The 26,816-nt window shown below is 43.5% G+C and overlaps 1 protein-coding gene across 15 annotated transcripts in view; it reads right to left on the bottom strand.

The window, feature by feature from the left end:
* The window catches only part of cacna1g (calcium channel, voltage-dependent, T type, alpha 1G subunit), a 239,695-nt gene that overhangs the window by 83,655 nt on the left and 129,224 nt on the right, over nucleotides 1–26,816 (bottom strand). For all 15 annotated transcript variants that reach the window (XM_030097523.1, XM_030097525.1, XM_030097518.1 and 12 more), the window contains exons 7-11: nucleotides 24,410–24,704; nucleotides 23,706–23,798; nucleotides 22,722–23,619; nucleotides 21,536–21,936; nucleotides 68–219 (exon numbers count right to left, since the gene is read on the bottom strand). In XM_030097523.1, the coding sequence (XP_029953383.1) occupies nucleotides 68–219; nucleotides 21,536–21,936; nucleotides 22,722–23,619; nucleotides 23,706–23,798; nucleotides 24,410–24,704 (1,839 nt within the window). The remainder of the gene's footprint in view (nucleotides 1–67; nucleotides 220–21,535; nucleotides 21,937–22,721; nucleotides 23,620–23,705; nucleotides 23,799–24,409; nucleotides 24,705–26,816) is intronic.

Raw genomic sequence — 26,816 nt, forward strand, 5'->3', positions numbered from 1 at the left:
ATGTCAGAGAGTTATCCCAGGGGATTCTAAGACTCAGTTATACACAGGATTTCTTTGGAGTTCTCACCTAATGACCACGATTATGCCATCAAAGATGTTGTAGGGGTTCTTGATGTAACCAAACGGCCCGTAGACCAAAACCTTGAGCAACATCTCCAGTGAGAACAAGCTGGTGAACACGATGTTACTGATCTCCAAGGCGTTGGTCAACTCTTCAGGCTGGAGAAAGAAAACAGACAGTAGTTAGTGCCTGTCGACAGCAGAAGCTAAAAGCACAGTAAATTTAATCCCATAGGGACACCGAGATCGACATCTGCCTGGGGACATGAGCATGAGGCATCAATACACCGATGACACTGGCTACTTCTTCCACGACAGATCAATCCTGTACAATCTTGGGCACCAGAATCAGAATCACAGTGTTGACGTCTGCTCAAATCTCCAGTAAGGAAATTGTGTGTGTGTGTGTGGTCTAAGTAGAGATCAGCAAAAAAAAACAAAAACAAGCAGAAAATAACTAGTAGACAGAAGAGCTCAGGCAAAAAAGACAAAAGGCGCAGTGCGTCAAAAATTCGACACGGTATGTAAATCGGACTTCTGTGGAGAGCGTCTATAATTATCGGTGAGGAGAAGAGGAGCCGCTGAGAGAGCCGTAATGCGCCTGCAGACTGCACAGCGTCCCAGACAGGCTTCGCCAGGCCGTTCATCTCTGTACAACGAACAGTTTACACAAAGTGAACAGTGTGTCACACACACAGCGCGCCGGCCAGACAAAGAAGATTGAAGGTGTTGAAGGTCTGATGTAGTTTTCAATCTTCTCCATCATAAACCTGTATGTGCAACTGTATATTTTACACTTAGATCATTCTGTCTGTGTGTTTGTGTGTGTGTCTGCGTGTGTGTGTAGATAGAGTCATCGTCCAGAAACAGCACTATCCCCAGGCTGACCCGGGAGGTAATGCAATGTAATGTAAACACAGTGTGTGTCATTAAAGCCCGTCCTGGTGGGCCGCCACTAATCACCAAACACCTCCACTGTTTAAAGCAGCCATTAGTCAACACCAGCAAGGACACACACAGAAAGGAATACAGAGATTAGCATCTCCGGGTGAGTAACAGCTCCCTGCGCGGTGTCGCGGTGCTGTATTGTCTGAAGCCTTTAAGCAACAGCGCCGGCTGGTTTATATGAAACACTGTCACAGGTAGAACCTGTTGCACTGCCAACAGGTATGAGAGAGATGAATTCTGTAAAGTGCACCATATTTCAAGAACAATAATGGCTTAGCTTACATTTGACGCTGTAAACATCACAGTATATCCAACAGGTTGACACTGGATTGATGTTTATGTCTCTGAGATGAAAGCGTCTGCTAACCAGTGAAGATAGATCGACAGGTATGAGGATTATGGAGAGAAAGCGAAGGAAACTGGCTTCACTGTCGCTCTCAAGCTTTCCTGATGGCTTCCGCCACCGAACCCACTCAGATAAATGACTCCAGTCACCCTAAACCTGGATCACAAACAGGAATGAAAGAAAAACACAAAGTGAATCAAGCTGACCGATGCAGCGCAGACATATCGTCTCACCATGTAAGGCTGAAGTCTCCCTACCTGCAGCCCGAAACTAAAACAACTGATGCCTATTCTTCATGTTTGGCAGTGAGGCATTCAAACACTGAACCTGGCAGCCTGGTGAGCAGCCAGCAAGCTGCTCAGCTCTTCAAGCAAACTATCGTCCGTGAGTAAAAACCAGTGAATGTTCCTGATTAATGACAAGACGATACACTGAAAACATAAATATCAGTTTCATGGCTCATCCAACCCAAACACATTTTATCTATTACCACCCAATCAGCTCTGATAAATGCATCGTGAGAAGAATCCACATGTGAAGAAACATTTATTTAAGGTGTGTATTGATTAGAAAAAAAAGACATGAGACACTGATTAGAAAAAAAAAATGCAAATATTCACAGCAAGCCTCTTTTCATTTAATTTTTCAAATAGAACTCCCTGTGATTTCAAATAAGCCTAAATATAACAGCAAGATTTTATCACCTTGCTCAAGGACTTTCAAAATAGTAATAAAAACTATCGTTTAAAATGATAAAAAACACACAAAAGTCTTGTTAGTTTTATGAACTCAGCTGTTTATACTGTGCTAAGATATATGGATAAATTCAATGTAATTTCTAGTTACCTATATGGAAGAAAAAAAAACAATCTTCTGAAAATTGGTCGAAAAAGAATGTTAAATAAGTGTTTAAACTAGTGAATCAAACTGTAATATTTGTCATTTTTCTGAATATAAAACACATACATTAACAAAAATCCTATTAATATCTGTTGTGTGTCCTGATGTCTCTCAAAAAAAAAAAAAAGAAAAAGAAAAAAGAAAGCAGGGAACAGTTCAGCTTGGTGTTCAATTTCTTTTTTCACTTCATCGACTACAAACTAAAGAATCTCATAAATGGTCAGCAGGCTCACAGAACTTCATTTTTAATGTGGAAGCCAAAGCAGGTCATTTGCTCAGTGGATGAAACAAAACGTGTCAAAACCGACTGCCATCAACAGCGGACTTCAGTCGGAGGATCCTGACAGCTTGAAGTGACTTTTAACAAGAGAACGCTTACAATTGGTTGCGTGGTGTTAAGTCATTAATCCCACGAGGTTTGAATTTTACCACGAGGCCCATAGGCAAGAGACAAGAGGCCCGACAACACCGAGGCCCAATATTGCACCATAACTCAGAGCCCGAGGCGATCCGAGCAGACAGGGCCGGATTAAAATGCGAGGTACCTCGGGGTAAACAGGAATCTGTGGGCCCCGGCGGACCCCTTTCTCCTTTCTTGGTCTTTCAGTATACATCAGAACTGATGTTTATATTTTGCCCATGAAAGCCGCACACTTACAGCAGAGCACTGAGCGAGGTTTACTGTATGTCAGAGGATATGGGAGGTCGTATTTACGTGAGCGCCATATTGAGGAAGAGAGCCGAGGTCCCGCCATAAAACCGGCACTCAACTTTTAAAAGCCTCCAGCCCCAGATGACTTAAAAGTATCTGGATTGGAGTGAACTGCTTCCCCCTTTAAAAGACCTTATGCTATGCGCCATATAGAAGCATTATGCTAATTCTGTTATCTGGAGCGATAGCATGAGGTCGAGAGCAAGGGCAATGCAAAGAGAAGATGTTAGAGCAGTGCTGTTGTTACAAGGAAGGACGTGTCAAGAACTGGAGAGGGATTATGATGGGGGGGGTTCCTGTTCATGGCACAGGGATGTAATGGGCCCCAATATGTCCTGCGAGACTGTCACGATCCCTAAAAGGAGACACTTTTAGTTTAATGATAGACTACCTTGTGTTTTTCATATTGCAAGATATTATTGCGATCCATTTTTCTGATTTCAGACCAAGCCTTTAAGGAGCTGGGACCAAGTCAAGATCAAGATCACATGATCCCAACAGCAAGACCAAGACTTAAAGGGTCAGAAACCAAGTAAAGTTTAAGACTTCAAGAAGCCTGGACCAAGTCAAGACAAGACCCTGAAAATGTGGTCTGGTGACCAATATGGAGACGAAGACCAATCTAGTACTTTAACACTCAATATGGAACTTTGGATCTCTTACACTCATTGATAGTGAGCAAAGTGAACATGTTTCATCTCACTGTGGTGTATCAGTTTGACATTCTGGCTGTTTTGTGTTTCATGCTTCTAATTTTCTCATTGTTTTAACAGATGTGTGTAATTTTCCCAATCTCAGTGAATATAAGACCGTTTTATGCGTGTCTTTCTATTTTGAGACCCATTTTGAGTATTTTACATTTCTTTCTGGGATACTTTATTAAATTTTATTTGTGATTAAGGACCACTGGACCTTCTATATAATCTTCTTTTGAATCACATGCATTATTCATCAGTGTTTCTATAAGTCTATTCCTCAAAGTTTTTCGCTACATCCCCTTCAGTTTTTGTTTTGTTCCCAGTGTCTCATAGTTTCACATCGCAGCACATTTAGCTTTAAAACCCAGTATTCACGCCACTGCACAGTAAGTTTTTTGTGAGAATATGCAACTTGGGGCAGTTCACATTTGCTGCCACTGCTATTCTAAGATAAGCGGTCAACTGAAATAGCAACTAATTAAATGAAGGAATAATTGGGGACTCGTGCGGTTGCCAGTTTTGGGGGTTGCAGCAGTGCTCCAGCGCGATTCGAGGACAAGCAGATTACACAGAGGCTAATCTTGATTTGCGGCTGGAGTCGCATGGAAGTGGTGCATCATGCTTCTTTTAAAAAGGAGCCGTGGCTTTAAAGACTTGCAATCTTTAAGATACAAAAAAAACCAAAACTGTACAAAGAGTTCTACAAAATTATTAAAAATGGAATATCGTGCTGTTCACCACCTCCTCTGTTTCATCTCCCCTCTGATTCTCATGTCTGTCACTGGGTTCACACACACGGACGAGCCCGTTCGTTTGATCCAACCGTTCCATTGTGCGCCGATGAACGCGGCGGCGGCGGCGGCAAATCCTTCACATGTGCAAGAAGAGCTCGCTGTGCAATTAAGAGAAGCTCAAAGGGTAAACGGACGCAGATGTTATATGTATTCCTCCAGATGAATAACCTTGAAACCCAGTTATGCTAAAACAGGTACGCGTAAGCACGCACACGCACACACACACGTAAACGTAGATGGAAGAACATCCAAAGTGACATCAATAAGTCGATCAGTCTGACTCGTGCTGGTTATGTTTCCACTCTGATCACCACACCGTGGGCTGATCAGTCATGTTTTTGTGGGTTAACTCTGACTGGAATTAGTATTTCACAAGGGAATCAATAAAGCACCAGTAAACTTGTCATATCGTTGTGTTTTATGCAAATTTTAGTGATTTTATGTAAAACAGTAGTAGATTTCCATCTTGATGTGCCCATTTGTTTTGTGCTTAATTTGTTATGATTGTTTTGTTTTTTTCACTCTGTAATTGTACGCTAGATTTAATTTCAGTCCACTTTGTTGTTTCAAATCGTTAAAAAAAAATCAGATGAGAATATAACTACATACTGTTTTAACTTGGAAACTTTTTTTTCGCTCGTAAAACAAAAGGAAATCATATCGATATCTCCCAACGAGCCCTGAGCGCAACGCAAACGCCTCACACTGGTCATCTTACATCTGTTTGTGGGTACCGTGTGCTGTGTCACGATGTTTTGCTTCATTATGGTTTGATTGAACGTCAATTTTGTGGCTGTTCTGAGTCTCTGCGCCATTTTGAGTCTCAGGTTTCTTGTACTTTGTGTTTGTTTTGCATGTTGTGTGTCACTGAGGTCACGTAATGTCTATTTAAAGTGTTGACACGCTTCATCGTGGTCATGTTTGCCATTAACTTGATTAATCTATTACATCAATTAAGCTGTAGACAGAGTTCAAGCGTTTATAAAAATGTTGGCTCTGAGCACCCAAAGTGCTCCAGATTCTTTCTGTTTTCACTTGGATATCTTGTCAAGTAAACGAGGCCTCATCCCGAGCTTTTTCTGCCACTTCGGACTCGTTTTGCGCATGCTCCTAAAATCTCCACTTTTTAAAATAGGAGGATTTACAGGCCACACGGTGAACTCTGCACCCACACTCATGAACACGTATGCACAATTTACTGTTCACACAAACCGCTTAAAGGCAGACACACACACACACACACACACACACACACACACACACACACACACACACACACACACACACACACACACACACACACAGACACACACAAACACTCTGTAACTGATGCGGTTGATAAGCCAGAACAAGAAGTACTTTTTTTTTATGAGGTGAGACTTGGACTGCAGACATCTGGCCTTAAGACTGAGGTTCAGATCATTATTTTTCCCCCACTGTTCCTGCCCCCGCTATTGTTCCAGCTTGTATATTAGGCATTCTTCAGACATCATGCAAGATTACCACAAAAGAACGAGACCATAAAAAAAAAATAAATAAATAAAATAAATTAAAAAAAAAAAGCCCCGTTCACACACACGTCGAACACGCAGGAACTTTTGAAGTAGGAAAAAAAAAAGGTTTGCAGTCATTACCTTATCAAACAGAAGGAAGCTCTAAAAAGACAAATGTCTGTTGTGGCGTGTGCTTCCTGCAGGGAGAATAATCCATCCATGTGCAGAAGAAGAGTGTACGTGAGAGAGACACTGCTTTTTCTGTGGATTGCTTCCTTTGATGGCTGTTTCCTGGGTAATGAGGCTGCGGGAGCATTAGGGAGGTAGAGTGTGTTAGATGAGGAATAGTGTAATCTGGTTAGCGCTAATGTAATGTCATCTAATCTGATGTGATCTAATCTAAACGGGATGCTGCACTCCAGACTGTCAATGATGCAGCGCGGTGTCTGCTGGTGTGTGTTCCTGTTTCAGTGCCTCTGTGGGGTCTGAGACATGCAGGCATGGTGTACTTGTAGGGTCAGACTCACCAAAATGCAGTAATGTCTTTTATGACCTCAGGGTTTGCAGGGCTGAGGTTTCAAATTAAGTATAGGTTGGAGTTATGATCATGGTTTCATGGTTGAACGTAGGCACTTAATTATGATGGTTAAGGTTTGAGTAATTGCAAAAGTAATACATTTTATGAATGGATGGTCCACTCAAGTGATACTCAGCAATATGTCCTTGACTGACCCGCACTGTGGTGACGGTTGAAGCCCGTGTTCTTCCAGACCGGTCTTTAACCTGGCCGCACGCTGAACTTGTGGGGTCTGATGTCGACGCTGGAACACTGAACTAACGTAATGTCAGGGCTGAGATCAGGCTGAGACTCGTGGTTTTAATGGTCAAAGTGCTGATGCTGATCAAAAATAGACTTTTTCAGTGATTGGTCTTCACAATTGTTGACTCAAAAACTGAGAGATGAGGCAGGAAAAACATTTCATACATGTCTCCATGTATGTGGGTGGAAATGCCAGGTCAGCTCATGAAGGACTTTGTCAACCGGAACATTTAAATACGAAATGGGGGTCTTACAGTGTGGGGTCTATATTTGTGGAGATAAACTTACTGGGTGAGAACAAAACACCAGACTTCATATTAGTCATATTACTGAAAGCAAGGGCCTGATTTTAGGCCTCATGTTCCACTTAAAGTTCAAGGATTTAGGTCAGCTGAGGTTAGACACTCTTCTATGATGGTTAGGTTTCATGCCAGTATGTGTGTGTGTGTGTGTGTGTGTGTGTGTGTGTTCTCCCATACTGGTGAGGGTCTTAACCTGATTACACAGTAACTCATGAGCACTCGTGTCACCCTGGGGACAGAAAAGGAGGTCACCAGGAGGGAATTCAGTACATTTTGAGGTGAAGGATGTTTAATGGTCAGACTGTGGTTGAAGTCTGCAGGAAGCATATTTAAGTCAATGCATTGTCCCCATAAGGCATATAAATGCTGTGTGTGTGAGTGTGTGTGTGTGTGTGTGTGTTGATTCGAGTAAGTAATTCTCTTGGATAAGCGACAACAAAAGACATTTCCAGCATTAATTCGATCCACTCCAGACTGATTTTTCCTGTGATCTAATAATAATGATGAGAACATCTGAGTGATTAGAAAGTCTATCTCTGCACTTGTACAGTAACAAAGTAAAAGGTGCAGAGGGAGAAAGACGTAGAGAACTCATTTTAATCCCTTAATCGCCGATTCCTAACGGCCTTGTTTCAATGTATTTTCTGAATTTTCTTTGTTTCCCTGTAAAGCACTGTGAATTGCTTTGTGTCTGGATGGCGCTACATATAAATACATTTGCCTTGCATTGCCTCCGTCGTTTACAAAACATTTTCGACAAAACTGCAAAACAGGGTCAAATCCACTTATTTCTGAAATAACTTGCCAACCTTGAGACCAACCTCCATTTCAACAACAGCAGATAATTCAGGAATTCACACAAAGTGCACAGCTTAATGTTAAGCAAACTTCAGTGTGAGCTGAGTTGAAGCATTTCACCTCAATGCAAAAGAGCTGACAACTCCGTGTTACTTAAGGTATAATAAATTCATTTGATTTCTTCTTCTTGGCTGCCGGTGAAGACATACGAGCCACTGCGGAAGAAGGATGGCTTTCTTTCTGCCTGCTGATGGCAATAGAAGAGAAAATATTTTATTAATCCCAGGGGGGAAATTGCTTAGCTGAGCAGTGGGATGAAACATTATGGTGCTTGGGGGACTTCTGGGTGAAGGGCCTTGCTCAGGGACCCACACCGGCAACCAATCAGCTGCAGGGTTCAGACCAGACTTTGAAATCTGTCAAGAATTATAATAAATAAAACAGACAAAACCCTGGTATTCTGGTTGATATGAAACTATGTCACAGATCTGCCCACTTGCATCTTTGATAATTATGTCCAAAGCTGTGATCCACACAAAGACTCACTGCTGCTACATAACTCCGTGCTGAGGGGCAAATGTCATTTACGATACACTTAATTCAACAAACAAGACGTGTGAGTAGAAAAACAGTGAGACAATTCCAGGTACTAACTTAGGACAGCAGGTTAAGCTTTTCATTTAAAAGGGATAATCAAACAAAAGTCTTGTTTTTCTCATTTTGCTAAGAAGCAAATAATCATGTCTCAAAAAATGTTAAACTATTTATGCAAATCCTGCGCTCCAAAAAGCTTAATTTGAGGATCCTTGGATATTTTTTTAATGACGATAAAGGATATATAACTGTCAAAACAACATTCAATTCAATTCAATTCAATTCAATTTTATTTATATAGCACATTTAAAAACAACTTCCGTTGACCAAAGTGCTGCACAGCAATACAGAAGTAAAAGAAAAGGATAAATAACTAAATAAAGTAACAGGCTCAGTTAAACATAATAAAAAAAAAAAAAAAAAAAAAAAAAAAAAAACACAGATAAGACAAATAAGACACCAAGAATATACTCCGGTTTTGCTAGTGTTTAAAGGCCTTCGAGAAGAGGTGTGTTTTTAGTCTGGATTTAAACTGTCCCACAGACTCGGAGGACCTGACATCTAGGGGGAGGTTGTTCCAGAGGGTGGGCGCTGCTACAGAGAAGGCTCTGTCACCCCTGGTTTTGAGCCTGGCTTTCGGGACAACCAACCGGAGCTGGTCAGCTGACCTCAAGTCTCTGGTCGGCATGTAGGGCTGCAACATATCAGTCAGGTATGGGGGGCCCAGGGAGTGAAAACACTTAAAAGTGATTAATAAAACTTTAAATTCCACTCGGAAGCGGACAGGCAGCCAGTGTAGAGTGCACAGCACAGGGGTGATGTGCTCCCGCTTCTTTGTTTTAGTCAGGAGCCGGGCAGCAGCATTCTGTACACTTTGCAGGCGCTGCAGGGCGCCCTGGTCCAGCCCAACATACAACGCATTACAATAATCCAAACGAGAAGTTATAAAAGCATGTATCACTCTTTCAAAATCAGCCAGGGGAAGATAAGATCTGATTTTGGCCAGAGTCCTCAAATGGAAAAAGCTGGTCTTAATGACAGAACTGATGTGTTTGTCAAACTTAAACAAAGGGTCGACCATCACCCCCAAGTTTCTCACAAAAGGACGGCAGAAGGAGGACAGAGGACCAATAGCACTGTCTTGTCCTTGCAGGGGATTATTGGGACCAAACACCAAAATCTCAGTTTTGTCCTTATTTAGGTTCAGGAAGTTAGCACTCATCCATGTCTGGACGTCACTGAGACAGTCCTGCAGTTTTTTTACTGCAGATTGACAGTTACTGGACGTAACAGGTAAATAAACCTGGATGTCGTCTGCAAAGCAATGAAAGCAGACTTTATGTTTTTTGAAGATAAAACCCAAAGGGAGCATGTATAGAGCAAACAGGACAGGTGCTAGTATTGAACCCTGGGGAACGCCATAATTCAGGGAAGACACAGAGGATGAGTATTGGCCCAGATTTACAGAGAAGCTTCGATCAGAGAGATAGGATCGAAACCAGTTTAGTGCTGAACCCTTGATGCCTACATGTGTCTTCAGGCGGGACAGGAGGATGCTGTGATCCACAGTATTAAAAGCGGCGGACAAGTCTAAAAGCAGAAGGACAGCAGATTTTCCTGCGTCAACAGTTAAAAGAAGGTCGTTAAAAACTTTTAAAAGGGCAGTTTCAGTGCTGTGTCGTAGTTTGAACCCTGATTGGAACTTTTCTCCAATTTTGTTTGAATCAAGGTAAGTCTGCAATTGGTTATAGGCGGCTTTCTCCAAAACTTTGGATACAAAGGGCAGCTTTGAGATGGGTCTAAAGTTAGACAACACATTTGGATCCAGGTTCATCTTTTTGATGAGTGGCTGTATAACAGCATGTTTCAGTGATGACGGAAAACATCCAGACATTAAAGAGACATTCACCATTTGCAGAATACAAGGACTAATGCAATCAAACACATCCTTAAACAAGCGACTTGGGACGATGTCCAGAGGACAAGAAGAGGGTTTCAGCTGCTGAACTATTTTAGTTAGTTCAGTTAGAGACACAGGTTCAAAACTGTCAAAGCTGGAATGACAGACTGATGGAGCCAGTGGGTCCTCTACGGACAAAGAAGCTAATCTGAGAGCAGCAATTTTGTTTGTGAAAAATGACAGGAAATTTTCACAAAGGGTTTCTGAGGGCGCAGGAATGATTTTATCACACGGGTTTACAACAGATTTCAGCGTGTTGAAAAGCAACTGGGGTTTGTGATAATTTGTGGACACCAGGTTTGACAGAAAAGCACTTTTTGCAGCTCTAACTGCTCTCTGATACTCCATGAGTCTGTCCTTTAGTATTTGCATGGAGACTTGAAGACGGTCCTTCTTCCATTGCCGTTCAGCGCGCCTACATGCGCGTCTGAGGTTGTGCGTCACTTCATTTAACCAGGGTTGCGCATTGGGCTTGTGGCGTTTTAGCCTAAAAGGAGCTACCGCGTCTAAAACGTTCGTGCAAGTGCTATGAAAATGTAAAAGAAGTTCATCCAAAGAGAGATTTTGCACGTCAAAGCGATACAATTCACTGAAAGTGTCGGCAAACGAGGAGGCTGTCTGGGAATTAATTGTGCGCAACCGACGAGCTGGAGCGCGCGGAGCGACCACGCACTGAGACAGCGTCACCGCAAATAGTATCACAGAGTGATCCGAAATGTGCGTTTCACAAATATCAATCATGCTTACATTAAGACCATGGGACAGCACCAAGTCCAGGGTGTGCCCTTTGACGTGTGTGGAGCCCGACACCGACTGTGTCAGGTTAAAAGAATCAATCAGATTTAAAAAGTCCTTGGCCAGAGGTCTGGATTCACAGCAGACATGAATATTAAAGTCCCCAACGATTAAAAACTGATCAAAGTTCAGGGACAAACCTGATAGAAAGTCTGTAAAATCCTGAATAAAATCTTTGTTGAACTTTGGGGGGCGATACACCAATGCGCACATGACTGGAGTATCAAAGTTTATCACAAATGTCTGAAGCTCAAAGCTGGAGAATGAATCTGCCGGTACCTGCCGACAGGTGTAGCTGGATCTGTACACGGTTGCCAGTCCTCCACCTCTACCCGTGGTCCGGGGTGAGTTGAGATAAAAGCAGTCAGGAGGTAAAAGTTCGGAGAACGGGGTCGACTCACCGACTTGCAGCCAGGTCTCCGTAACAAACTATGCCTCATAGTTAACTCTGCTACAAAAACTTCTTTCACTTTATAACATTTTTTATACTTATTTTGGTTTATTTAGCAGAAACAAAAAAAACAACTGATTATTAGATGCTTAAACTGCCCAGTAGGTATTCAATCTCCAATTTTCTTATTAAACACAGTGAAAGAAAATATTCTTTGCCAAAAGAAAGGTTGTTTATTATTTGAATTTACACCTCTATAATAAATAGAGATTTATGCTGATTCGATTGCCCGACGGTCGTCTGTACTTGTTTCAGTTCCAAAGTGTTTTCTTCTCGAGAGGAACGTGGTGAAAAGACCGCTGGCTGTTCGCCTCGTTCTCCACATCTGTTGTTTCGATGTGGTTTTTTAACCTATTGTTCCTACTTCTCGCGTTCTTATTTTCTATAAGGACAAACATTCCTGTTTGCCGTTCCACCTCATCATCCTCAGTCCCTGACAGTATTTGATGAAATTGTAAACATTTTCTGCATAAACAGCTGCTCTCTGAGGCAAACAGACAGAAAGCTGAGCGCAGGACAGTGTGGAAAGGATGGAGAGGCAGAGAGGTAAACTCACTAAACACGGGCAGCATGTTATTTGACATCCCAGTGAACCAGGAAATAACTGAATCCATCATTTGATCACTTCTCTACCCTTCTGATTGCACCGCTGGAGTCGCCCTCATTCGTTAAACCGTTATAAGGCAACGCATTCCTGTGACGGAGAAGGAGGAAAGCTGAATAAATATTGTCTCTGGTTGAAGGAAGAATGGGTCTTTCCAGCGTCTGGAAGCAAATATTGCATCGTTATGCTGTGTTGTGCACCAACAGCTATGGAAAAGAAATACATCTGACCTTACGATATATATACCGATACGCCTGACTTTAGCGAAGAGATGAGAACATTTTTATAAACAAACTAAAAGAATAATAAACTTAATTTGATCAGAAGTCCAGTTCAACAAAAGCATTTGATCTGAAGGCTGCCTGCAGCGCAAACTACTCAATGTTACAATGAAAGTCAGATTGACAAGAATAGAAAAGGTGGTTGATATGATGTGAGACATTAAGAGATCATCGTCGGAATTGCATTAGGAATTTGCACGTTTCATGCAAAACACTGGCCCCTGCAGGCCTTGGGCGTAACTGCAGCTTAGTGAAACGCTCGTGCCTGTAGCTTGCGGCCATGTACGTGCACAGAAGAGGGGAACTCCTTCCTCGCTCTTTTAGTCGCGCTCAAGTAAAATTTAAGTTTCTTCTGCCTGGTGGGGTCTGTGCTGGAGCTGTGGCAGTGCTAGAAGCCGGTCTTTTCTTACTTTCTGGAAGATCCATCCTCAATACTGCTCAGTTGTTGCTCGCTAAGCATCTGGCGGAGTAATGGCGGACAAAATGAAACCTAACTAAATCAGGCCAGCAGGAGCGTGCATTATTACGTCGCATCCTCTGAAATTCTCCCCAAGAAATACAAATTGCCGGACCGGTACTGCAACTTTCAAGTGACAATTTAGCGCTGTTAGCGGTACTTACAATGAATATGTCAGGGCACATTCTACACATCACTGAATATTTGTAACATATTTATGGTGGAAAATAAGTATTTTTAAAGTTGAAAAACTCATTAATAAGTGTAAGTTTTTATTATCAACTTGACTATCGTTGCAAACACTGACACAAAGAACGTGTTTTGGACTTTTAAGCATGTGGACAGAAGATTGACACATAATTGTTTGCGTTCCCTCCCATTGGAGACATTAGAGCGCCGAACGGGAGCTGTGGGATCTGACACCATGTCAGCAGCAGATCCTGAACATTCCGTCCAGCTGACTGCAGTGACTGCAGTACTTCGTCCGTCCGTCACCACTTTCCCTCTGTTGGCTCGCTCTTGATCGCCACTGACCACGACGGACTGGGAACACCTGAGAGGAGCCGCGGTTGTCGAAAGGCTCTGACACCACCGTGTGTTTCGTCCCATAGCAGACGCCAAGAAAGAGAGATGACGAGTGTGAATCGCTTTTCAAGTCAAAATACTGCGGCTGACCTTTTGCATTATCTCTTTTACAATGTAAGATAAGGAGGACTCATTTTTACTGACAAACTCCAGCAGCCATACATGGTTCTCCTGCTGCTGTGTGTCCTGACTCAACTTTTCTTGCCTCCAGGCAGCGAACGTCTCCGTTTTCCATCTCTCTTAAAATTCAAAGCTCGGTTGTTCTCGCATTCTTTAACTCTCAACAAGGGTCAACAGCGGTTTCCTCAACCGGCAAATTGCAGCTTTTCAGCTTTTAACACTCACAAAAGCAGCAAGTGTAATTCCAGATGCAGCTCTTGACCTGAAAGCGTCCTCTGCCCTCGTCTTCGTCCTCAGCCGCAAAGTGAGAAAGAGCCAGACGAAAACGTGCGCGCTGCGAGCTAAAACCGCCGCGCACCGCCACTCCTGGGTTCAAAGAGGGGGCTCTGTGTGCGCTTGTCTCCAAGGGAAAAGCTTTTGGGGTTAATAAAAGTCAAACCGTCACCCAGGAGTGAGTCTGTGGTCGTGTAACAGCCGTACGCCGAATCAATATTCATGTCGGTGTGAAGAAGCCTCAAGTACAACAGTAGAACCAATTTCCCAAAAAAAAAAAAAATAAATAAAAGAGGAAGCCGTGAATTTCACCCTGTTACTCCCTGAATGCTCGCATCTTTCAGATGCATCTCGACTTGTACTCAAACTCTCTCGGCATCAGGGTCATCCATCAGGGGAAGCTGAGGAGAGCGATGGGCCGCCTCTGTGGCCGTAAAGACCGGGGGAAGTTTCTTATGTAAAGAGAGAGAGAGAGAGAGAGAGAGAGAGAGGCTGACCTTCCCCAGTAAATAGACTATGGGCTTGTGTCACATAGTTGGCAGAGCAGCAACTATTCCATCAGCTCCACCATAAATGGTAACGGTCTTAAACTGCACGGGGAGATAAAGCAGACACCCTCTCCTCCCCCCACTCCTGTATCATCACCTCCCGAGTCCTCGCGCTCATCTTATCCCCGTCCAACACTATTTAATCAGCTTTTATCCCTCCATCTGAGCAACAAGTTAGCGTCCACCCCTCTCAGAAAGCGTGCGCGTGCAATTGTGAGTGCTTAAAGAGACAGAAAGCAGATGGGGGGGGGGGTCTGTTATGTGTCACGGACTGAGGGGGTGGAGGCCCTGCAGCTCCAGGTCGAACTGTAACATGTCTTTGTCTGAAGGACACGTGCGGATGTGAGGCATCTGTAGTGGCTCGTATACTCGGGAGGCCGGTTTATTTATGCGAGGGGTCAGTGTGTATACGTGTACGTCGGGGCTGCGGCGCAGACTCGTCTTCCTGTTTGACGTCTTGAGAAAAACAGTCGATGCTCATTGTTCCCCGCGCAGGATTCACGGCTCTCGAGCCACCGCCAGATGAAATACGTCTGCTGATTCAATCACAGAAACAAGCAAATATTCTGCGATGAAAAGATGAAATATTAATGGGGGCCTTGATTTAATTTGCGCAGAGGAGTTTAGCTGATGCTGACACATTTCTGCCCAGCTTCTCAGACTGACCTGTTGAAAATGAATGTGAGGATAACTGCGACGCACCAGACAGGTTCCAACTGCAGCAGGAAAACAGTTATTACCACAGTCGCTGAGGCTCTGTTTAAATATCAACGTTTCAGTGAAAAAGCAGCATTTTTGAGTTTTCATTTACGAAAAGTGTCTCGTTTGCTTTTTGAAAAATGGCAAAAACGCTGAAGACAAAGTTTAATTTAATTTTCTTCGAGCCATGTCTTGTGAGCGAATACCCAAAACACAATGCAATTTTAAAGTTTTAATTTAACATAGCCTTTAACTTTTAACTTTAAGCTTTTAGTTTACAAAATGAACTTCTTCGAGTTCAGGTAATCTAGCTGAACTTTATTGTTCCAACTACATGAAGTTTAGTTCTACATTAGTGTGAACTTTGCCTAATTTCAATTCACACTACCAAGCATAAATTCTCACATCAAACTAGTAATGTAGTGTTTCTCCCTCTTAGTACACGGTTAGTTAAAGCTGTGTGACCAATAATACTATTTTCTTTGTTTTTCACAAGACTATATAAACGATTTAGTCACAACACGAGGGAGACGGTGAAGGCAGCTCGTATTTCTTTACAATACGCCTCTAAAAAGACAGTTGAATTTAGGGAGAGTCTCCTTCACATAATGGATCTGCTTACATGGAGGCGCTGCGAGTGGGTCAGTTCATCTTGTAATGATGGACGGCCGGTAGTCGGCCGCGTTTTCGGGTCACCCATTAGTTTTGGCCGAGCTCGCTGGAACCCTCCGCTGAGATGAAACTGTAGCAAAAGCAGCGCCAAGAATCTTGTACTATCCGAAACATTTACCTAATGAAGGACCAAAAAAGGCGAGCTGAGTCACTGTGAGGGTGGAGGTTGGCAGGCGTCTTCATTTCGAGTCATGTTTTTGTCTACCTAACAAATAGTTCAATATTCACTCCTCGTTTAACTCTGTTTGGACACGTAGCTCTCTAGGTATGAAGCCCCCACCCTTTATTTATTCATTTTTCTTTCTTCTTCAAAGGAGAGATGAGCTGTTAAAAGTCTCCATGTTGTAAAATGTCTTCACATATCTCTGCGAATCACTCCCAACCTTTACTGCAATCAACACAAATTCAAACATTTAGCTGCAGATAGGCCCATTCTTCTGATAATTACCTTCATTCATGATGGATAAGCACATTAAGGGTAATTATTTCCAGCAGAGCTGCTGATTGGTCTTTACAAATAGGTTGTGCTTTTAGTTTGATTCACTTTGAGTAAAGAGTCAACTTTGTGGGTGTTTGTCTCCTCGTCAATTATTCATCAGAGAGGTTGTTTACGTCTTCATAGCGTCTGCTTGAGACACAGTCAGAGCCGCGCAACCTGATTTGCAGCTGAATGATACATAATGCCGGATCCGTCTGCGCACGAGAGCAGGAGGGGGGTTAGAAAACAGGTCAGCTTGATCAATAGGCTGTCGCGCTCGACTCGGCGAGAAGACAGGCTTCGTCACAGGCGCTTGTTTTCCTACGCGACGCGCAGAGACTGGTGCTCAGCGGACGATCCGTGCGGGCGTTTTATTTCTAACTGTCAGAGACGGATCCAGATTATAGGTTATGGCAGCGATTATGACATTTGCGATGCGTCCGCTCCGCCCGCGGCACAAGACGGATGAACGGCGGATGATGAATGGACAACAAAACGCTGGACATCACAGCTAATATTTGTAACTGGCAGGAATTGGTGTCTCTATCACATTGTATTTACAAGCGGGGGAAACAGACAGCGGGGTTTGCAGACAGCGCGTGTTACAACGCCATATATGATTCTTACTGTGAAATCGACGCGTTCTGTGTTCTCCTGAAAAGCTGATTATGGCACCGCATTGAAGAGAGGATCTAATTAGCACTGCCGAGGCTGCTAATTGCAGTCAATATGTTTGTAGGGTTGCCATTCATCCATCTTCACGCGGCGTATGCACGAGGCTGTCGGGTCAGTACGGGTCGGGAAAGCTTTGCACGTTCTGTAGATATACAGAGACGCCCAGCAGCCCATTAAGCAAGAAAACAACACTTATCAGAGTAAAGCTGTGAGCTCCGAGCAGCTCGGAAGACTTTTACATCAATATTTTAAAAGGTATGTATCATGGCAAGATAACTAACTAGTTTTCTCTTTAGTGCTGGTTTGGGAGGAAAACTCAGAGAAAGAAAGTACAGAGAGGTGGGGCAGCTCTGGATGAGAATCGAAAGTTTATATGGAGACACACTGCAGGGAAACAAGCCGGAGACTCATCTCACCAACACATATTCTTTCCTTTCAGCAGTATTGTGTAACATCAACACTTTCGGGAGCAACGTGCCACAGAGCTGACTTTTAGCAACCAACAAGTTGGTAAATTGTTTCAGCTAACCAGCCGAGACAATTTACCAATTGTAGGTTTTCCTTATAGTTCTTAGTTCAAAAATTCGAGCATCTTCCTTCACTTCTATGATGTGATTTCAGCTGATTTTATGAGTAAATTAATTCCCATGACACCGATCCACACAGTGTCGACAGCTATCTGCTCATTATTAAATCAGGCCTGTTCGGGAAAGTTACACTGAACTTTACAGTTACTTTATCAAGTAACCTAATGCTTTTTATATTCCGTGACGAGTTAATCAACACTATAAAGCTACACATGACTCATTCAGTCTGTTCAATCGACTGTGCATGTGCCATAGGTAGAGGTGAAATAGTACGTGAAATATTATTTTTTCATTTTTAACAATTACAAAATAACTATATCGACTGCAGGGAATCAGCCTTGGCTTAATCCAGACTTTAATGGACTTACACTTTACTTGAAAATACTTTTACTGTAAAAGTAATATTCAGAAAGGGGACATGCTATGTGTGAAAGTCTCAAAGGAAACTTGGCGAGCAGATGTATGGAAACTAAATCCCTGCCTGTGCTCCATATGGACAGAGTTACAGAGACATCAGAGGCTTAGTGATCCTTGTGTCTATTGGATGTCGATGGGCTCGGAATCAATGAAGCGTCTCACTGAAGTTTTCAGCAGCCTGTCTGGAGACTGGAGGGATACAGGCTCTTAAAAACGAGAGCAAAGGGGCAAAAGGGAGAGAGAGAGAGAGAGAGAGAGAGAGAGAGAGAGAGAGAGAGAGAGAGAGAGAGAGAGAGGTGAGACAGAAAGGGTGCATAGAGGGAGATGAAAAACTGAGGCGCCGTTTGTCGGACAATTTTTCGAGGAAAATGGTTCTCATTTCGGAAAAAAAAGTTTCGCATCTTTGCCCCGACGTTTTGAAGACGATGTCCTTTTACAAAATTGAGTTGCTGTTATGGACGACTCTCAACTATAAAACCATAAAGTCCCAGGAGAATATGGACCGGGACACTCTGGATGTGCAGTAGCAGCATTTCTGAAAAGTTGCATTTTCCACCATCTACACAGAGAGACTGAAAGCATTTTCAAAAAAGTTCCACCTTGGGAGCTTTTTTTTCCCCTTAAAGTTGTGATTTCAGTGACTCCGAGCACCGTGGTTGTGTGGTTGTGTAAGCAAACGGCCAAAATGCAACAAAAGGTTTTCTGTTTATCATTAAAAACGGTTGTTGTATAAAAAACAAAACAAAAAGCAAAAAAAAAGTCAAAGAGGAGGACAAGAATGAGGAAAACGGCATGGATACGCCTGCTAGGAATAAGTCGGGGGGAAAAGGAAGAAAGGTGGAAAGCGGAGAGCTCCAAACTCCCCTCCCTCTGAGTGAGAATGTGTGTCTGTGAGTGTTTGTGTGCTAAGCATGTTGGCATCTGGATTTGTTTATAGGCACTGGGTCAGGGACCAGAAGTAACCCCGTAAAACCTGGCCGGGCTTCATCCTACTGTTACACACATGCACGAGCATACACACGAAGCAAACAATGCTTGTGTCACCTACTTTGTATGGGTTATATAACCTTAAGGGGAATCGTGCTTTGCCAAAAAACACCACCAAAGACAATAGAATCAAAGACGACGTGTACCTTGACACTGAAATCTGAGCTCGGCAAATTATTTCATGCTCTGTGTTTAACTGGAAAAAATCATGAGAACATCAGAGGGAGAAAGAAACAGCACACATTTTGGATATTGGCACTAATTGAACGTTATATTGGAGGGAATTCACCGAGCATCTGACGTGACAGGATGGAGAGAAAGGGCATTTCAGGCAAACTAACCTGGAGCCTTTCAGCAACAATAGCCCTGTGTCTCACAAGGCTCATATACGAGCTTTCCGATTCGCCAAATACCATTAGTAGGAAATGTAACTGGGGTTTGTGTTATGTTCACTGGCAACCTTTTTTTCCTGCAGGAGGTTTTTAAGATTACAACATGTTCGGGAGGTCTCAGGTCCTTCCTTGAAGCGGGTCTCAATCTTTCAAAGTTCAGTTTCATTACAACTTAAATTTCAAAAAGGGTAAAGGAGGCAGCTTGAGAGTTCCTCCAAACCGATGTTTCACATCAGTAAATTGTAAAGACTATCGTGAGTTGACAGATCTGTAATCACGGTTCTATCAATCCAGCGTGTTCTTGTGCCAATAGCTGTTTTGGGGTCAGCCAAGACATGGTAATGGATGTTTTCCTTGAACACATTGGATTTGGCTGGGCTGCAAGCTGGATTCTGCACGATGCCTCCTGGGGTCACTTCACTCAGTGTTTTTAATTTCACCAGATGCGGAGTGTTACAGAAACATTCCAGGAGTGACTCAGCAAAAAAAACTTGACTGTTGTTTATTTTTAACTCACGCTGCATTGAGTCATGCCAGATTGCAGAGAGCAGACTGATCCATTCAAGAAGTACATAGGACCAGTATTAACGATTCGTAGCCACGTTGTAAAAAAACGCAACAAGATCAGGAAAATGACTGCATCTGCGACTCAAAACAGTCAGTGAAATCCTCCCCATGGGATATGAGGGCATGCTGGAGGCAGAAGAAAACCATATATCAAGTATCGCATTAGAAACCTGTCCCTAGTGAATTCCAGAGGTCAGAATAATGTAGTCACGCCTGATTGTGGGCTGATTTTAATGTGTCACACAGCTTTGGTCCAAATTTGGAAAAAGCGCTTCCAATTACTTCCATGCGGCGAGGCTACAAATACTTGTAAGTGAAATTACTGCTCTGTGGTCACGTTTTGCTGAGATAGAGAGTGGAAACAGGTTGGTTTAGCTTATCGTTGTGTCGACGCATTGTCTCGGGAACACAGTTTTACCTCATACGTCTTCAGCAGTATGGAGGAATCTGTTTCTTTCAGCATCAAGGCTGCAAACTCCAACTACCAACATAAAATAATTTTTTAAAAACGATATAGCGTTTACAAAATTGACAAAAAATAAGAAAGATCGGTGCTCAAACTACTGACAGTAGAACTCTAGAAGCATGGCAGTGCAATAACAGGGGGGCTTTTAAACAGGACTGACAATATGTGCAAATATAAAGATTTACAAGAAGGTGACCAACACTTGAAACAACACTGAAGTTATTTTACTCTGATCAAAGCCTTTTTCAAAGCTAAGGAACTTTAACACAATAACAAAATGAACAGAAGAGATTATACTTTCGTTTCTCCTCCCCATTGCTCCTTGAAATTTTTCCATTTGTTGCTTGATAAATAGCAATTTATCTTAATAAAACTGTCAACAAATGCTTTTTTCCCCACAATAACAAAAGCAAGAATGTATGAACTGTTCTTTTCAACAGTTTTGAAGGCAAACAGCTTGAGGCAGCAGGAGAAGGTGAACGTGACTGACCATGTATTCAGGATGATTGTTTTCTCCATCAAAACTACAAAACAGATTTGCATCAACACCTTACTGACACCTGTGGCATCGATATGCAACACAAATAAATACCCAAATATGCGTTTTCACTAACCCAGATAGGCTTAGGCAATCCAGATTAGATTGCATGTCAATATCAGGTGTAAATAGGGTCAACGAGAACAAAACACAGAACTCCAAAACAAATTGGGAATGGAACGAGAAAATCTCTGTCAGATGTTGTCGGGCCTTCCCCACCCGTTAAATCACCCCTGTTGCTTTTTCTCTCCCTCTTTCTGTATACTCTGGTCCTTGTACTCCCTTTCTGTCTGATTTCCCTCTCACATGGCTGCAATTATGCTCGTGTAAACAAAAGACCAGAGAGACACATCAGGAATTCCAGTTGGGCATGTGGGAGCAGCGTTTGCTTACACAACAGCACAGAGTGACACAGGAGATATGGAACTTTCATTGGGCATCTATTGAAACGAGAGGATGTTCCTGCTGTGTGGCATTCAGGTGTCTGTCAAAAGAATGGATAACACATGCACACTAACCTGCTCATGGTACTCGATTCCCATGCTCATGGTGTTGATGAGAATGGCGATCATAATCCCTCGGCCAAAGTACTTGCTGTCCACAATTTTCCGGAAAGTGTCACACACCAGCCTCCAGAAGTGAACCACCTTTGCGGCGGTCTTGCCCAGCCTCCGGTACTTCCTCCTGGGCTGCCTGCTGTCCCTGCGGTCCCTGTGGTGGAGGTCCTGGGTGAATTCATACACGCCTTCGCTGTCCGAGTCGCCGGGCGTCTCGTTGCCGTCTGTGCCGCCCTCGGACTCGTTGGCCAGGGCCTTTGCGCAGTACGGGCAGTTCTCGGGGTCCAGTGTCAGAGTGGCCGTGTCCATGGCGCTGCTGGTGGTGCTGAGTTCACGGGCCGACAGCTGGCGGGAGAGCTGAGCTGCAGACGAGTCAGAGAGGTCAGAGTGAGAAACTGACACAGCAGAAAAGGCACAACAGGGTAGAATTATGACAAACTGCAAAAATTAGACATTTTCGACAAAGAGTCAAATCCAACAGAAGATAGAATTCATGTGATGAAACCCAACATTTCTGGGAGTTTGCCTGAGTGATGGAGTGTGTGATGTTGAGGGGCAGAGTGTATGTAAAGTGTGGCTAATGTCTGGTCTCGGCAGCCTGTGCTGAGGCCTGTCTGGCTGCTGGCCAACTCCTCCCTGCTCTGCACAACCTGAACAAACCGGGCTTGGATTTTGCTGAGCCTGTTGCCTCTCGGAAGCTGGCCAGAGGTAAACAGTGCTGGCTGAAGCTCAGTCATTAGGGATTAACGTTTATTGACTGTAATTAGTTCTGTCTGTCTGTCATGGAAAAAAGCCCCTCTATGGCCCATGTTATAAGTTTAAAGCCCCATCACAACAGACTGATTCCATGCTGTGCCAAATAAGCGATAGGAGAGAGAAAAAAGGAGCACTTCCACTGGAGTGTCACTTCATTTGCCTAAACATCAATATGGATATTAAACACTGATCCTAAGTGAATGAGATATTCTCATTATTTTCAAACCCTGGCTCTCTTTGCAGCCGTTCCCTCAGATCAGTGAAGCAAACGATCTGACACAGCTAATGCAAAACACTGTGAGTCATAGAACTAATCAAGAGCTTTTCATGCCTCTGATTGCATTCATGCTTTTTGTGAGCACGGCGCTGATTGTTTGTTGTGAAGCCTTACCTGTATTGTGCGTGTCCACGACGCTGGACAATCGTCTCTCCAGGGGTACAGGGGGGATGTTGAGGTTGAGGTTCATACTTGTGAGGGTGCTGGTTGCAACGCTCCCCCTTCTGGATTCTGCCAAGGCTCGGGCCTGAAGGGTGGGGTAGTTTTTCGGTCCTGGAGCAGCGAAAGGGACTGAGTTCCTCTTCATGACCCTGGACGCAGCTGCTGGAGCCAGCGAGTAAGAGCCTGGGTTGGTGGGCGAAGGAGTGCAACGAAGGATTTCTGTGTTGAAAACGCTGCGTACTGAGGACGAATCTGCTGCTGCAGCAGCAGGACTGGCCAGAGCCGCAAGGTTTGCGTCAGATGTTGCTACTGCTATCGAAGACGATGGCGCCAGAGCCAGATGCCCGCTTGCGGTGGTTGCCACAAGAGTTCCTCCATTGTTGTTAAGAGCCCCCACTTCCACATCCCTGCCCTCGAGGCATCTGATACTCCCTGCTCCCCTCACACTACCGTTACCCAGATGGTAGTGGTGGTGGTGATGGTGGTGGTGGTGCACCATGTGATGAACGGACACAGAGCCCTGCCTGGAGGTCTTCCTCCTCCTCCTCTGACTCTGGCTGCGTTGGGGATCGGAAGCCGGGGGCGAGGCAGCGATATTTAGACCTGCGCGACGAGCCAAGAACCTGCAGACGTGAGCCACTTGTCTGGCGCCCTTCCGAATGATGTGGACCAGGTATTTGAGCAACTCGTCGTAGCAGGAGCCCGGCTCGGAGAGGGAGGCCAGGGTGCTGGCGTTGGACATGAAACGCACCCGCTGTTCCTTCATGAGCTGACTCTCCCTCTGCTTGGTCTCAGAGAATTGAGTTGCAATGACGACCAGGCACAGGTTGATCATGAAGAAGGAGCCGATCTAAGGACAAAGAACCAAAAGATCAATTACGTTCTTCACACGTCTTTGTGCGGTCCCACTGGTTTGGGCCATAACGGCGCACTTACAATGATGAGTAGGATAAAGTAGATGAAGTTGTAGAAGGAGTGAGCATCCATCACAAAGTACATAATGTCCACCCAGCCTTCCAGAGTGATCACCTGAAAACAGACATTAAAGTACAGTGAGACAAAAAGGACAGATCAGAGAATAGAACAATTGAAGCTTAACCAAGTAAGATTAAAGATGGGATGTAAAAGAGGGTGTTCAGAATATCGGAGCTCAGCAGAAGACTAATCCCCAACATTCCTCTTGTCTGCTTTAGCCCACACAGGCTAACCGGGTCAGAAGCTAGACTTATGGGAAAACTCATCCCCAATCTGGCTTTCGTCGTCTAAAATTACCCCCTTTAGCTTGACAGCGATGAATGAAGACTCCAACAAAAGGAATTTCAAATGATGCGACGATAGCAAACAAACGGTGGAGGAAAAAAATGGGCCTCTATTCTGCTGGCGTGACAGCGTTGACCTGCTAATCCCGTAAGCCCGATTTCTTTGATGTAACAGTCGCTTGGGCAATTATGATCCCTCTCTCATTTTATGACTCCACTTTGTGTCACAGGATTGCGCATTAGCTAAGCCTTACTGTTTGCTCCCCTCTGGAGAAATAAAAAAAGAAAAAAAAAACCTGTTGATTCAAACTACTGTCATGAAATTTCACTCCTTTTTTCAGTATAGCTCTTCATCCAGCGCTCACACTCAGTTTGACCAACCTGAAAGATGGCGATCCAGGCAAAGCAGATATTGTCAAAGTTGATGGCTCCCTTGAAGGGGTTGAGAGGACCAGCCGAGCAGTTGGTGTAGTACTGGTTCCAGTTGACGCAGGTGGTGTTGTCGGTGCTGTTGTAGGAGTACATGTCCAGGTTGCACTGCAGGACCCCTTCCTCGTACAGCTTGGGAATGGAGCCGCAGTCCCTCATGCCGTTCTCTCGGGGTTGAGAGCAGATGAAGGGATTCTCGTCGTTGTTTTCGGTGTGGTAGTATTTTCCCAGCTCCACAGAAAGAGGGCTGGATTGAGAGAAAGGGCGAAAAAAGAAAACAGATACGAGTTAGGCCAAAATCTCTAGATGTCCTGCAAACTGAGAGCTAAAACTTGACACTGAGAATTCATCAGAGCGTTGAAATAACAGGAACGTGTGCAAAAACTGCATTGTGACTTTTGCAGTCACCAGAGCAAATTACTTAATTTAAGAACATGTCCATATTGTCAGAAGCCTCGTTTACACAACAATGGTACAATGACCCAATGAAAACTCATCTCAACTCAACTGTGCATGCAGTTGAGACATTCCCAATCAGATGATTTATAGAAGTTAACAACCATTGTTGAAGAGCATATTGCAAAACCACAATAAAAAAAAGGGCTCAAAATTACCTCAAATTGAAAAAGTGAACTATTTTGACTATTTCCAAAAAGAAAGAAGAATTTCCTTCATACGTCAAAGAACTTTCTTTTGTCTGGTAATTGTTCCAATACAGTCTGCCTCTTTTGCCAGTCTGAACCACAAAAAGAAAAGAATAATAATAATAAAAAAAAAACCCTCAATTCGTATTCAACCTTCCAACCCTGCTTTAGGATTTAAACGAGCACAAAGGACATGTATTTAAAAATCAAATCCATTTTCTGAGGACATTTAAAAACTGTGCGTTGCTGTACAGTTGTAAAAACAAACAAATAAACAAACAAGCAGACAATAAAACAGCATAAGACTTCACTGATTACCACCAACAGATAGTTGGAACTCATCAATGAAGGCAGCTGTAATTGTGTTAAGAAATCCAGAGCCAAAATACTGGGGGAGACCCCCGTGTGCACTGAGGAGATTTGGATGCATGAACAGATTTGCCTGCTGGAACACCTTTTGGCAAATCTGCTGCAAAGCACTCCCCCCATCTGGAATAACCAGTGTGCGTCTGCCGATTGCATAATATCTGGCTTGTCCGTCAACGCACACACAGCTGGTGTTTTATTTTTTCTACTGTATCATCACATATTTTAAGTCGACCAGACTCGTCCCACTTCAAGACCACTTCACACCCTCCTATTTCTGCTTTCTTAAAAGTCATTTCACACTTGAAGATGAGCTACAGGAGCACTCAGTGGTCCAAAGAGCTGAGTGTGTTTGATTTATCACACCCTGATAATGTATGCCACAATGGATGTTGGTCCCATTGCCTGCTGTCAAATATTCTTGCTATTTTTAATAAAGGGCCACTGTCAACCCAGAGAACAGTTAACAGCTGTTGCTAAGGCACTGAATTATGCATCGGTAATGTAAGCCGGGGAGAAATAGCAGGCGACACTAAAACAGATATGATTATGACTTCGGACGGAGCTTATGTGCCATTCATCTAATTCCGAGGTGCGGACGTTCTGAGATACGTCTAAAAAATTGACGAGTATCACGAAAAAATATGCCTGCTCACCACAGCCATTATGCATGAACTGAAATTACAGCTGTGAGGTGTCATAAATCCTATAGAGAGTAATGAAGCCAGCATGACAACGGGGAACATGAATAAGTCATGGGTGCCCGTGTTCCATATACCACTGGCCACACAGGGTCTTTCTCATTATTCTGGGGCCTGTCTCTGCCCCATTCATCACCGTGATGAGACTCCATAATCACTAACCCCATTGATTTTCCTGCCCGGGGTCAGGGTTCACTCCTCTGAATTTACCTTGACCTCCTGTTGACCTGCTTCCAATCTTTTGCGTGTTATTTGTCACAGCTGTGTTAAGAAAATAATAAAGCAGTAAATCCTGTTGCGGTAAGGACCTCCGGAGTCAAGAGATCAATATAGTTTCTTGAGGACAAGGGTCTGCGTCAGTGGGGAATAAAAGCACGTTCTGTGGAAAGTCGTTGTTCTGCTGAGGTGGAGGTGAAACGGTTCTTCCAACCCGTGGTCGGCTCCAAACAATTTCTGAAAGAAAGGTTCAAAAGGTCCACATCAAAATAAAAAAAAACAAAAAACAAAAAAAACTAGATTTATTTAAAATGTTGCAATATCAATAACATGACCGTAACTTTTACCACTTCACAATTTAAAAAAAAAAAATATGTACACTTTCATTGTAGTTTTTCATTGTAGAAAAATCTCAGAATGTTCCTAAACTGA

The sequence above is a fragment of the Salarias fasciatus genome, chromosome 8 (genome assembly GCF_902148845.1).
Source record: "Salarias fasciatus chromosome 8, fSalaFa1.1, whole genome shotgun sequence".
In the NCBI taxonomy this organism is placed as follows: domain Eukaryota; kingdom Metazoa; phylum Chordata; class Actinopteri; order Blenniiformes; family Blenniidae; genus Salarias; species Salarias fasciatus.